Below are 15,300 nucleotides of genomic sequence, written 5' to 3'. Positions count from 1 at the left end.
GTGACTCCCAACATCACTCACAGTTAATAGGTCAGAGGTGATCACCAAGACAAAACCAAATCAATTGGAATTTCCCTTTTGGAATTGTAATCAAGAGGCATCTAATCAGTCTCCCTGTGTAGCTGGAACTAGACTTAAGTAAGTAAACTCAGAGGTTATGGGGTGGGCCATATACAACCAGGCAGAGAGAGCAAAGAAAGCCTTTCTGTTGAGACAGAGAAAGGAATGTGTATGCATATTTTTGTGGGCACCTGTGTGTGGGAGGGAATGAGTGAGCACAAATGTATTGACTCTTGAGTGTTACACTTTCAGAAATATTTTGACAGCCTAGATAATATTCATAGCAGAAGACCAGATCTAAAACATACCATATGAGGAGCAAGAGTGTGTACCCATGAAATGGAGACTTGGGGGCTGGGTAGGAGGGTAACCTAAAGTGTCTGAAAACTGTCTTAGGAAAAAAAGTGATAAGACATTTTATTCACTATTGTGGTTGGTGGGTGGAGATTCCTAGAAGGCAATTTTAGACTCTGTATACCAAAGGATTGTAAAATACTGTGTTCTCTGAAAACAAAAAAGAATAGGCAGGTTAGTGCTCCATCTGAGATGTTTTTACAATACAAGTTGGTAACCACTTGAAAAAAAATGCCTTCCTGTAGTGTATTTGGGTGAGTGTGTTTTTTATATTTATAATTTGATATGAAGATGTCTGAAGCCACTGCCCTTTCAAATCCCTTGTAGTGAAATTCTGTGCAGAAATGTGCTCAACACGCTGAGCAACCTATCATAGGTGTCACTGGAGCCATCATCAGTTCTTTTTTTCTTATAATTTTTTAATAATTTTTAAAATTATATACATTATTAGATTTTGATGTAGTGTTCTATGATTCATTGTTGCATATAACACCCAGTGCTCCATGTAATACGTGCCCTTCTTAATACCCATCACTGAGATAACCCATCCCCCATCCCTCCCCTCTGAAACCCTCAGTTTGATTTCCGGAGTCCATAGTCTCTCATGATTCATCTCCCCCTCTGCTTTATCCCCCTTCAATTTCCCCTTCCTTCTCCTAATGTCCTCCATGCTATTCCTTATGCTCCACAAATAAAAGAAACCATATGACAATTGTCTTTCTCTCTTTGACTTCTTTCACTTAGCAGAATCTCCTCTAATTCCACTCATGTTGATGCAAATGGTGGGTATTCGTCCTTTCTGATGGCTGAGTAATATTGCATTGTATATATGGACCACATCCTCTTTATCCATTCATCTTTTGAAGGGCATCCTGGCTCCTTCCACAGTTTGGCAATTGTGGACATTGCTGCTATGAATGTTGGGGTACATATGGCCCTTCTTTTCACTACATCTGTGTCTTTGGGGTAAATGCCCAGTAGTGTAATTGCTGGGTCATAGGGTAGCTCTATTTTCAATTTTTTGAGGAATCTCCATACTGTTTTCCAAAGTGGTTATACCAACTGCATTCCCAACAACAGTGTAAGAGGGTTCCCCCTTCTCTACAACCTCTCCAACATTTGTTGTTTCTTGTCAATTTTTGCCATTCTAACTGGTGTAAGTTGGTATTTCAATGTGGTTTTGATTTTAATTTCCCAGATAGCTAATGATGTTGAACATTTTGCATATGTCTGTTAGCCATTTGTATGTCTTCTTTGGAGAAGTGTCTGTTCATGTCTTCTGCCCATTTTTTGACTTGATTATTTGTTTTTCAGGTGTCGAGTTTAAGAAGTTCTTTATAATCTTGGATATCAGCCCTTTGTTTGTAGTGTCATTTGTGAATATCTTCTCTCATTCTGTGGGTTGTCTCTTCGTTTTTGTTTTGTTGACTGTTTCCTTTGTTGTGCAGAAACTTTTATCTTGATGAAGTCCCAGAAGTTCATTTTTGCTTTTGTTTCCCTTACCTTTGAAGACATGTTTTGAAAGAAGTTGCTGTGGCCAATGTCGAAAAGGTTACTGCTTATGTTCTCCTTTAGGATTTTTATGGATTCCTATTTCATCCATTTAGATGTCTTTCATCCATTTAGAATTTATCTTTGTGTATGGTGTAAGAGAATGGTCATGTTTCATTGTTCCATATGTAGCTGTCTAATTTTTCCAGCACCATTTATTGAAGAGACTGTCTTTTTTCCATTGGATATTTTTTCCTGCTTTGTTGAAGATTAGTTGACCACAGAATTGAGGGTACATATATGGGCTCTCTATTCTGTACTACTAGTCTATGTCTGTTTTTCTGCCAGTAGCATGCTGTCTTGGCAATCACAGCTTTTTAATGTACCTTGAAATTAGGCAACGTGATTCCGTTCTTTGTTTTTCTTTTTCAACATTTCCTTGGCAATTCAGTGTCTTTTCTGGTTCCATATAAATTTTAGGATTGTTTGTTCCAGCACTTTGAAAAATGCCATTGGTATTTTGATCTGGATGGTGTTCAAAGAGTTCTTTAGAATTAAAGACTCAGCTCGGTATCCCAAATAAGACCCTAGAGGAGTTGCAATAGTTGAGGTAAATCCCTGTTGATGGAGGGGGCCTATGAGCGAGTCAGAAGTCCTCTCTCATAGGATTATAATTTAGCAAGACTGTGAGGCAGAGACTGGTTGCTCTCATGAGAGCCACGAGAATGTACAATAAGCTGTAAGGCAAAGTGTATATAAAGACATTCAGAAGTTTCAAAAAACCATCTTTACCATTCTGTTAGCTTTCCTTGATGTATGTGGGAATTTTGGATACACACACACACACACACACACACACACACATTTTTAAAATAAAAAATATATACTATTTTATAGTTTAATTTAAAAATATCTATCATTTAAAATGATAATTTTAAAATTCAAAAATAATCATGAAATGATTATCATTTTAAAATCTTACTATAATTTTTTTTATCAGTTAGAAATACAATATTTTGTGTTTTCATTCAGTGCTTGTTGAAGATCTGAGTGTTAGGGATACCATGTAGATCCTTCTGTCCTTCCCTCCCTTTTTTCTTTCCCTCCTCTTTCCCTCTCTCTGTGAAGGTAGTGTAATGACTCTAGAGTTTGAACACTTAGGCTCTAGAACACAATTTCACCACCTTTCTCTGTATCAGTCTTCTCTCTGTAGTAGTACGTCGTAGTTTGGTGTGAACATTCTAACAGTGTCTGATGCATTGTAAGCCTATAACATATGTAGACATTACTACACTATATTATGCCACAAATTTTTGTGTGGAAGATAGCAGAAAAAATAATGGAAGTCTAAATTTAAATGTCTATATATGAAACAATCTTGATAAATGATACAAATTTGAGGAAGGAATGGAAGCTGAGACTTAAGTATGCTCTAAGCAAAAGCATGTTATGAGCTTCACATACACAAACATAAATCATCTACAAAGTGACTATAATTATTTTATAACTTGTTCCAATTCTATTTTGCCTTGACAAACAAAGTTCAAATTGATTTTAGCAATCATATAGACTCTTACTGATATCCTGAAATTGAGACTGGGACCTAAGGGTTTCTAGAGTAAGAAATCTGGGAGCATCATTAAATCCCAGTGGATGAAAGAACAGTTTGAGATTGTGTAGGATGTGGTGGTGAAAGAATGAACTTAGGACCTGCAGTGATCCTGGTGGTTATGACAGAGATCTCATGTTTATTAAGTGATTATTTTCCAGGCATTGTACTAAGTATTTTGCCTACATTATGTCATCTAAATCTCATTACAAACTTATCAGATAGCTCTATTAGTATACCCATTTTATAGATGAAGAAATTGGGCCTAAGAGGGTGCACTCCTTTCCCTAGTCTCTGTAGTGTGGTTGCACACAAAGGTTGTAGAAGTAGTCTTTTGGCACTAGGTTGGGAATGTTAAATGAATTTTAGTTCTGCTGGTAAGGCTAGGAAAGCTTTCTGTTTGGCTGTTGTTGCTTTAAAGGAGTTTATTCCTATAGCCAGAATAAAATACGTGTGTGCACATGCGCACATGCACGGGCGCGCGCGCGCACACACACACACACACACACACACACACACACACACACACACACTTACAAATTAACCCTCATCTGGTATCAAAACTTTTGGAAGTGGTAGTTTAGGTGATAAAATGGGGGCACACAAAGATAGTATGATTTATCATAAATGAGTCCATCCTAAACCCTTGAGAGGAATGCAAAATTATGGAAATGTTTATATTTTTAACAAGTGAGACAAGATCCGTGTGCATTACTGAGCTTGAGACATAATGTGTATATACATGCAGACATGTATTTCTCTTATTAACCACAGTAAATGAGCCAGCCCTCAAGTTCAAAATAAGTGTCTTTTCTCTTCATCTTTATAAAAAGTCTCAGGCCTTATAAAGGATGTCTAAAGTACACTGCCTTAGAATTAATCAATTAGGAGCATCCAAGGGGAGTTGTAATTTTATCCTATCAGCAAGTCCGTGGCAACTTTTTTTCTAAGCAGCATGTTCACAGCCTGGCATGCTGTCACTAAAATTAGCTTTTCAACTCTAATTATTACGTTGATTTGATTTAACACATTATGCAGTTCACAGATGATTCACACAGTGGGATTCTTACTAGACACAATAGCAAGGCAATTTCCTTTAAATATAGCTTGCTTTTAGTATTTGCATGGAAGAGAAAACTTTATTCTTAGAATCCTCAAATAAATCCTGCATGCTTAAGTGTGTCCCTACATACAATTCTTGTTATCTGTTTCCTAAATGTATGTGGACAGCAAAGCCTCCTTTCATAATGTACAGAGGAAATAACAGAATTATGTCTCTCTTTTGCTCTCTGTTTTCTCCTAGAGAACAAATGAAGTCTCTCCAGGAGGTCCTGCAAAATCAACTTAAAGAGACAACCGAGAAAGCAGAAAAACAACAAGCTACTGTAAGTATGTTTGTTTCTCGTGTCCTTTGCTCTGGGGCTGGGAAATCATTTTTAAAATAGACTCAGTTCCTAGAAACAAGATAAAAGGTCCACTCCCCATAAATGGTATATAAGATGGTTCTGGAAAATAAAGTAGAAATGTAGTGAGAAAATCTGGAGAGAAGTTTGAATCTCAAGCCTTGGGGTGTGTCAGAATTATTTGTGGAGTTGATTAAACAGGCAAGGTCATTATATGCCGTAATTCAGGATCCATTGGTGTGGGGCTGATACCAGCACTTTTGTCCCACTCTCAACCTCTGTTTTCATCAATAAATGAGGGCTGGGAATTAGAAGACCCCAACAATCAAATACAACAAAAATCTTTTCTTGGAATGAATGCCGACCAAGTATTTTTATGATCTTGGTGACTGCATTTTCTTCACTGTATCCCCACCCCTCATCTACAGAACAGGAATCTCTCCATGGTGGGGACATACACTACCTGTTTAATCAACTCCACAGGTGATTCTGATACACCCCAAGGCTTGAGAATCAAACTTCTCTCCAGATTTTCTCCCTGCATATCTACTTTATTCTCCAGAACCATCTTACATACCATTTATGGGGACTGGACCTTTTATCTTGTTTCTAGGACCTGATTCTATTTTAAAATATAATATATAAATGGAAAATTTAAGGTACAGTTCGTCCAATCAGGAAATGACCATCATTGAGAATTCAGTTTATTTCTCACAGTTCTCAGGGGGGTGGCATGACTTGTGACAGGTGAATGTCCAGGGAAGTCTTCGGGTAGGTCATGAGGCAGAGGGAGGTGAGAAACTGCGGGCAAGAGCCTTCATTGTGGTTTCTTTGGGGAAGATGTGTGAGGAAGGGGAAGCAGCTTAGAAGGAGTCCAAGTGAATGATCTCAGCAGGCTCTGGGGCATAGGGAATGCCCCTAGTTGTCTGGTATCTGACTCTGGGATGATTAGGGCAGGTGTGTAATGGCTTGGTCTGTGAGAACATGCCAGTACAAAGGGGTGGCTGAGCTTCAGGGTCCTGGGTTGGTTAGTTTGTTTTTGAAAAGCATGTCACCAAGAGTACTTGTTCAGTGTTTCCAGCTGAATGACTAATATGTTTTAACTTAGAGTGTAGAAGGAGAAAAAGAGATGACTGCAACCTCAACAAATATGGGATTGAGATATTCTTATTAAAATAATGTTTTGTTTATTTGTTTGTTTGTTTGTTTGTTTTGTGCATTTGGTGGGATCTAGAAGAGAGATTTCATAGTACTGGGAATTACTTCTTCCAAATTTTGGTAGACTCAAACAGAATGTTTTGTGCTTGTTCTCCCCATTTGGAAATTCTAGGTTAACTAAGAATTAAACTAATTTTTTAAAAGATTTTATTTATTTAACAAGAGAGAGATCACAAGTAGGCAGAGAGATGGGCAGAGGTGGGGGGGGAAGCAGGCTCCCTGCTGAGGAGACCCCCCCGCCATGTGGGGCTCCATCCCAGGACCCTGAGATCATGGCCTGAGCTGAAGGCAGAGGCTTAACTCACTGAACCACCCAGGTTTACACCCACTAATTTGTATTTTTTAACATTTATTTTTGGTGAATAATTATTATTTTCTCTGTTAGACTGTTGGTGTAATTGAAGGTTGGGTAAGAAGGAGAGATAAAGATAATTGTAATTCTTCACTCTCAAATAGAGAGGAAAAGCTGGATTTAATTCTGCAAACATTGTGCTATTTTAGATTTAAGAGCTGATAATCTTATGTTGATTACATAACTAATTACTATGCCTTTTTCCATAAAAATAACAGATTGTATATTTTATGCAAAAAATGTTACAAATATATCATTTGTTAAGTATATAGTAAAAATGTTATGAAACCTAAAAAATAAACTTAAAATACAAAAATATAAAAGAAGATAAACTTAAGAAATATTAAATTGAAGAAGCAATAAAGCTGTCATGATCTAATTCTGTGGGAAAATACTTTTTATGAATATGTGAACATTTGTTATTATCCCTAAGCAAATAATGGAATAGCATATCTTTCAAACCTGTGTTCCTCATGAAAACTCCTAACAGACAGCAAGGAAGAATGAGCTCTCATTCTCTGTAACCAGAGTAGTTAAAGATATTAATGCTCATTGGATACATTTCACTACTCTTATTAATTTTTATGGCTTAACGTGCTCTAAGTAAGACATAATTAGTCTAAAGGCAAAAATTAACTTCTAGCTTTGATTCTCATTAAGACTAAAGAATTGCTATGTTCTTACTTCTTTGTTCAAAGTAAGTAAATGATATTTTCTGTTTCTGAGAATTAAATTCATGTCTACTAGGAATGCCTATTTTGCCAGGGTTGTTAAAAACCTGTTGGGATTCTAGACTAACCATTTCAAAATGCTAATATTTTTTGAATATTCTGAATATATTTTAGCTCTTGAATATTTGAGCATTGTGTTCTCAAGATTTTCTATCCTTGTTTCACGTTTAAGTAATTATATTCTTAACATTGCAATATATTTTCATTATCCTCCTTATTTTTTTTAATTTTTAAGTGAACTCTGTCCAGAGTGGGGCTCAAACTCCCAACCCTGAGATCAAGACTCGCCTGCTATACTGACAAAGCCAGCCAGGAGCCCCAGTTTTTATTTTACTCTTTAATTAAAGTCAGTTTTTGGGGTGTCTGGCTGGCTTGGTTGGTAGAGCAGACAACTCGATCTCAGGGTCAGTTTGAGCCCCATGTTGAGTGTAGGGTTTACTTTAAAAGAAAAAAGAAAAACATGCTCTAGCTACTTTTCTTTTTTTTTTTTTTTTTTAAGATTTTATTTATTTATTTAACAGAGAACACAAGTAGGCAGAGAGGCAGGCGGGGTGGTGGCGGGGGGGCGTGTAGCAGCCTCCCCGTTGAGCAGAGAGCCTGATGCAGGGCTCCATCCCAGGACCCTGAGCTGAAGGCAGAGGCTTTAACCCACTGAGCCACCCAGGCGCCCCTCTAGTTACTTTTAAAGGTTGTTTTGAAGTAATGTGTGAGAACCCCTTCTGTTGTGTTTGGATGTAAAAACTAATATAATAATTTGAAAATTGTTAATTATGTATTATATATACTGAATAATATAAAAATGTGATGATTTGGGAAAAATAGTGGGTCCGTGGAAGAACAGGTCATTTATATAAGCAAGGTGGCTTTAAGTCGTTCATGACTTAAAGACGAATCTGTAACGTACCAAAATTTCTAACGTGCCTGGGTGGATGTAGTATAAGCTCTGACAGCTGGCTTTTCTTTCTCGTAATGCAAGTGCTGAAGTAAGCCGTGACTTGCAGGCGTTCGCTTCTAGGACGGCCATCTGAAATACACACAGGGCCAGCCCCAAGACTAGGGGAGCCCAGGCCAGGTGCTGCCCTCCCAGGCTCTACGCTCCAAAGTAGCTCAGGCTCCTTTGGAGATCTTGGTTGACTTCTGTACTTGACCATTTAGGCTGCTGGTTTTTTTCTCCTCTTGTGTTATTATGTTTTAAATTCACCAATTAAAAAGTGATCCCAGGAAACCCTAGGCAGGCCCCTACCCTCTACCCCAATAAAAGCAGAACCTCAGGCCTTCACTCTCCCTGGCTCTTTCGATCCATAGCCTCACTGTGTGGCCCCAGGTGTGACCTGTAATTTCCAGGACTTGTAAGTCATAAACCTTTCTTTTTTTTAATTTTCAAAGTTTCCTGCTGTAATATTGCTGAGGGTATCTTGCCATCATATTAAGAACCGCAAAGGCTGGTCTGGCCCCAAGATTGGTTATCTGTACACTGAGGCGGTACACAGCAGTAGAAATGGGTGCAAAAGCTGTCTGTTGGGGCATACCCTACTGGGCTGCATACACATCTAATTTTGAACACCACCACATCCTACATTCCTTTGCATTTTCAGCAGAATAGAACTATCTTCTCAGTGGGACAGAGTGTGACTTATGTTTTCAGGTTGCTGTCATTATCTTCAGAGTTAAATTTTAACTTGAAAATTATGATGACCAAAACAATGGCCGTGGTAGTTCTCAGGCTTCTGCTTGTTTTACACGTAGTTTGAGCATCCAGAATTGGTTTAGATTTCTATTACCATTTGAAGGAATTGTTTAAGGACCTCTATACAAGCCAGAAAAGAGGGGATGTTAATGTTTGTTAACAAGGATTTACACAATACACAGAAAGCAAAACGTAGGAAAACATGCACAGGACTCATACACAATAATTTCTGGAGAGTGAAGGAAGAAAAATTAGATGGGGCTTTAATAGTAGGTGTAAAATTTTTTTTTACAAGAAAATTGGGCAAAATGTTTACATTTCTTTATTCTTAGGTTTGAGCTCAGAGGTGTTTTAACATATTACTTTTTGGTCTTTTGTTTATGTTTGAAATGTTTCAGAACTATTTTTTTTTCAATCCGTATATATGGTGAAATTCATTTTACTCCTAAACTTGATTTCCTCTGATTCAGTGTATCTCCAGAGATAACCCACAATCCCAGTCTCTTTTGTATCATTCCAGGGATCCTCAGAGCCTGTGTTGTCCAGTATATATAAACACTAGCTACATAAGGCTATTGAGCATTATAAAATGGCTAGGCTAAATTGAGATATGCTATTAGTGTAAAACACACAGTGGATTTTAATGATATACTGTAAAAAATAATGTCAATTGTATCATTAATCCATTACATGTCAAACTAATAATATTTTGAGTAGATTGAATTAAATAAAACATTTTATTAAAATTAATTTTATCTGTTTCCTTTTACTTAAAAAAATGTGACTACCGGGAAATTAAAAATTGGAGAAATTAAATATTTTATCCACTATCATAAAGGTACTTTTTATCAGAGTGAACTCTCACTGACTATAAAGTTTTAGATTTTAACAACTATGCTATACTGAATTTTTTTTTCAAAATACTTAGGCAGATATATTCAGACAGCAAAGGTGCTATGTTTGTATAAGCATAGTTTGAACAACTGACCAAGATTACAGATTCCAACAATATCAAATTCAGAAGAAACATGGTTTCTTTGGTACAGTATTATAACATTCTGTTCTTTAATGACCAGGAATATCACTAGGCCATTGCTTTCCAACCTGCTATAGGTCAAAATTACCTGCAGAGTGTTTTATGAATGGAGATTTCTAGGCCCAACCCTAGAATCTAGCTTTTTGTTGTTGCTGTTCGGCCTTTTTTTTTTTTTAAACACATTTTTTTAATTGAGTTTAAGTAGGTAAGGGAATCACAGTTATAATATGCATGGTTTCTCAATTAAAAAAAATCCTTTGTACTTGAGAAGAGCCTTTTTTATAATTAATGCATATATGTATGAATTGGTTATGAAAGTTTGGTTAATGAAAATTTTAATCCTTTGCTCTTTTGCAGTATTTGTTGATAAAGAGATAATCATTGTATTATGCTTCAAAAACCATGAAAATAAATTGATAAAAGCCATAGGAATGAATTTGAAATGTGCTTAAATAATATTCCATTCATTTTCAGATTAATTTTTTAAAGACTGACATGGAAAGAAAGAGCAAAATGATACGAGATCTCCAGAATGAGGTAAGATATTTTTCAGGCAAATTCTATATATAAATCAAAGCATAGATGCAAACCCACTTACAGACTTGCAACAGCTTTTGGAATATTGATCACATGCCAATTTTGCCTTCAGTTATGTACCAATGGAAAGGAATTGCAATGTTGAGAATTTCAAAGAGTAGATAATCCCACTTTTATATATTTGATAGTGTTATTAGTTCATACCTCTCTAGTTCATTTTCCTGTTTAATTATACTTTGCTTGTGCTAATATTAAAACATATTTTTCATTTCATAAATTCATCTATCTACCCAATGACATTACAGGAGCCGAAGAAGAAGGTTGCTAGAAATTGACCTCATGCTAGGAAGAGCCAAACTAGAATGAAAAATTTATTTAGGATTATCTTAAAGTAATGTAGAGTTGAACAGAAATAAACTGGAACAGCTTTCATTATAACCTTTAAATTCAGAGAACCCTACAAAATACGTATTTTCTTTGTCTTGTTACACAACTACTTAATTTTCTACAATTCCTCCGCCACATTTCTCTTTCCACCTTTTTTCTTGAATGCAGTTAGTTAATTAGGACTATTAAACCATGACTAATTAATGATACATTTTCCTTGACCAGTCTCACAAATTATGTTTATTTTGAATCCCAAGTCAATCACTTTAGACTTTCCTACTTTCTTTTTCCTTCTCTCATTCCTTCATTTGTCCATACCTTCTTTTTATTTTTTGAGACACTTAAACAATAGATAAACCTCATTATTCACATTATTCCTTAAATGATTTCCACTTTGATATCAAGTTTAAAAAATAGACTTTACAAATGTTTTGGTATCAAACATTCATCATCAGGACTCTGATTATGACATTAAAATGGTCTATCAGATGCAAAGAATGCAAAGAGATTTTAAACAGCTTTCTGATGATTCTCTTGTAGTTTAATTTCTTTCTAATGGGTTATTCTTCTGAGCGGTATTGTTTTGTTTTGTTTTAGACTGGGAGAAAGCGGGGATAGGAGGGATAGGTAGAGGAGAGAGATTTAAGATTTAAGCTGTCCTTGGAGTGGGAAAAATACTCTGACCTTTTAAAAAGCAAATGCAGTGTGGGGCAGAAAGTTTTGAGTTATCGCCCTCTGCTTTTCTGCTTATTTTCTCTTCCATGGAACATGCAAGTCAAATGTTCCCCCACAGTGTATTTCTTGGAACAGAATCACCACAGTAGGAATTAATGGTGGAATGATGCCAGTAAAGTTTTTAAAATTGTTTTGGTTTATGTGTAATTTTTTCCTAACATGTTAAGGTTTGAAGCAGTCAGGGGGAAACCTTATTAAATTTTAGAGAACTCTTTACAAATCCAAGGGAATAGGAAAATATACAGAAGAACCTCCCTTTAGTGTTGATAGTGGCAGTTAGGTGCCTTTAAAACATTTTAAAAAAATTGCTTTTCAGTGCACCAAGATATCTGACTGAGCTGTGAGTATAGAAGATTCTGTTAGGACTTTCCCCCTGCGTTAAAAGAAGAGATTAGTGAAAAGTATGCCTTAGGTTTTAATTTTCGTGATAAAGTGCTTTATTAGAAGAAATTCCCTTTAGGATCTTCATCTCAGAGGATGAAATACTAAATCTTAACAGGAAGGCTGCAAATGATTGACTATGGTATTTGGGAAAAAATGAGAAATATCATATTATGGCTGTGTTTTTATTGATATCATCATTATGTTCTTGATGCTATGATTACAAAGTTCCATGGTAAGGGGTCTTTCCCAGTCATTGTCTTCCTGTATATCCTGTGTTTTCAGTGTATAATTTTGTACAATGTTAGATTTCCTACAATGTAAAATTTGATTTTATAGTAGATATGTCACCAGCTTTCTAGTAATTTCCTAATCTGTCTCTGTTTTGTTTTGTTTTGATTTGTAGGAAGTCTAGTATGGCTACCTTAAATTATTTATTTTCATTATAGAAGTGTAACTGATGTGCAACATTACATTAGTTTCAGTGTGTGACACCGTGATTCTGCAATTCTCTACATTCCTCAGTGCTCAGTGTGATAATTGGTCATCATCCATCACCACACAACTGTTACAATATTATTGACTACATTCCCTACACTGTACGTTTTATCTCCATGACTTTATTTTGTAACTGGAAGTTTGTACCTCTTACTTGTTTCATCTACTTCATCCTTTCTCCCACCCACCTCCCCTCTGGCAACCACCAGTTTGTTCTCTGTATTTTAGAGTCTGTTTTTGTTTGTTTGTTCATTTGTTTATGTGTTTTTAGATTCTCCATAAATGGAAAATCATATGGTATTTGATTTCTCTGACTTATTTCACTTAGCACAATATGCTCTAGGTCCATCCATGTTGTCACAAATGGTAAGGTCTCATTCCTTTTCATGGCTGAGTAATATTCTATTATATATATATACCACATCTTCTTTATCCATCCATCTATCAGTGGACACTTAGGTTGCTTCCATATCTTGGCTATTGTAGATAATGATACAATAAACATAGTAGTGCATATATCTTTTCAAATTAGTGTTTTCATTTTCTTTGGGTAAATAATCCATAGTATAATTATTGGGTCACATGGTAGTTCTAGTTTTGGAACTTTCATACTTTTTTCTTCAGTGGCTGTAGCAATTTACATTTCCATCAAAAGTGCCTGTAATTTCTCCTTTCTCCACATCCTCACCAATACTTGTTATTTCTTGTCTTTTTGATACTAGCCATTCTGACAGGTATGAGGTGGTATCTCATTGTAGTTTTGTTTTGCATTTTTCTGATGATTAGTGATGTTGAGCATCTTTTTATGTATCCATTTGTATTCAGATTCTCTGACAATTTTTTTTAATCAAATGGTTTATCTTTTTGGTTTTGAATTCTATAAGTTCTTTGTGTATTTTGCATATTAACCCCTCATTGGATATATCATTTGGAAATATCTTCTTCCATTCAGTAGGTTACCTTTTTGTTTTCTTGATGGTTACCTTTGCTGTGTAAAAGCTTTTTATTTTGATGTAGTTCCAGTAGTTTACTTTTGGATTGGTTTCCTTGCCAGAGGAGATATACCCATAAACATGTTGCTAGGGGTGATGTCTAAGAGATTACTACCTATGTTTTTTTCTACTTTTTAATTTATTTTTGTGTATGGTTTAAAAAAGTGGCCCAGTTTTATTCTTTTGCATGTAGCTGTCCAGTTTTCCCAACACTATTTATTGAAAAAACTGTCTTTTCCTCATTGTATATTCTTGACTCCCTTGTCATAGATTAATCAACCATATAGAAATGGGTTTATTTCTGGACCCTTTATTCTGCTCCATTGATTTATGTGTCTGTTTTTGTGCTGATACCATCCTGTTTTGTTTATTATAGTTTTGTACTATATCTTGAAATCTGGGACTATAATACTTCCAGCCCTGTTCTTCTTTCTCAAGATTGTTTTGACTATAAAGTTTTTTGTGGTTCCACTATTTTAGGTTATTTGTTCGAGCTTTGTGAAAAAAGCTATTGGTATTTTGATAGGGATTACCTAAAACCTGTACATTGCTTTGGGTATTATGGGCATTTTAACAATATTAATTCTTGCAATTCACGAACGTGCTAAGTCTTTGCATTCTTTTGTATCATTTTCAGTTTCTTTCATCAATATCTTACAGTGTACTGAGTATAGGTCTTTCAGCTTCTTGGTTAAATTAATCCTAGATATTTTATTCTTTTTGATGAAATTATAAATGGGATTGTTTTCTTAATTTCTTTCTTCTGCTTCATTATTAGTGTATGGAAACACAACAGACTTCTGTACTTGATTTTATATCCTGTGACCTTACTGAATTCACTTAACAGTTTTAGAAATTTTTTAGTAGAGTCTTTAGGGTTTTCTACATGTAATATTGTGTTATTCTGCAACTAGTGATAGTTTGGCTTTTTCCTTACCAGTTTGGATATCTTTTTACTTCTTTTTCTTGTCTCATTGTAGCAGCTAGGACTTCAGGTACTATGTTGAATAAAAGTAGTGAGAACGGACATCATTGTCTTATTTCTGATCTTAGAGGAAGAGATCTCAGTTTTTCACCTTCAAGTATAATACTAAGTGTGGGTTTTTCATTATGGCCTTTATTATGTTGAGTTATTTTCCTGCTAAATGTGCTTTGCTGATGATTTTTATTATGAATGTATATTGTACTTTGTCAAATGCTTTTTCTGTATCTGTTGAGATGATCATATAGTTTTTATCCTTCCTCTTGTTAATGGAACATATCACATTGACTGATTTGTGAGTAATGAACCACTCTTGCATTCCTGGAATAAATTCCACTCTATTGTGGTAAATGAGATTTTAATGTGTTTCTGAATTGTGATTGCTAATATTTTTAAAAGAATTTTATTTATTTGTCAGAGAGAGAGAGAGAGCATAGGAAGGGGGAGCAGCAGGCAGAGGGAGAAGCAGGCTTCCCACGGAGCAGGGAACCCAATGTGGGACTCAATCCTAGGACCATGGTCTGAGCTGGAGGCAGATTCCTTAATGAACTGAGCCACCCAGGTGTCCCTGTTTGCTAATATTTTGTTGAGGATTTTTGCATCTGTGTTCTTCAGAGATATTGGCTTATAGCTTTGTTTTTTGTAGTGTCTTTATCTGATTTTGACAGTAATGTTGGCTTTGTAGAGTGAATTTGGAAGTTTCCCTTCCTCTTCTGTTTTATCTAATAGCTTAAGAAGAATAGGTATTAACTCTCTTAAAACAAAATATGTGATACAGACCTCATAAAATGCGTAGGGAAGGAGCTCCTCTTATTTTATTACCTAGACAACTTTGTTTAATATCTGG

The 15,300-nt window shown here is 35.6% G+C and overlaps 1 protein-coding gene across 1 annotated transcript in view; it reads left to right on the top strand.

The window, feature by feature from the left end:
- LOC111149780 (leucine zipper protein 2) overlaps positions 1-15,300 on the top strand; it is a 251,071-nt gene that overhangs the window by 4,853 nt on the left and 230,918 nt on the right. The window contains exons 3-4 of the mRNA XM_022507043.1: positions 4,818-4,899; positions 10,416-10,478. Coding sequence (XP_022362751.1) covers positions 4,825-4,899; positions 10,416-10,478 — 138 coding nt within the window. The 5' untranslated portion in view covers positions 4,818-4,824. The remainder of the gene's footprint in view (positions 1-4,817; positions 4,900-10,415; positions 10,479-15,300) is intronic.

Source organism: Enhydra lutris, unplaced genomic scaffold, assembly GCF_002288905.1.
Source record: "Enhydra lutris kenyoni isolate GAN:26980312 unplaced genomic scaffold, ASM228890v2 scaffoldscaffold22, whole genome shotgun sequence".
Classification (NCBI taxonomy): domain Eukaryota; kingdom Metazoa; phylum Chordata; class Mammalia; order Carnivora; family Mustelidae; genus Enhydra; species Enhydra lutris.
This window is presented reverse-complemented; position numbering and strand designations above follow the sequence as displayed.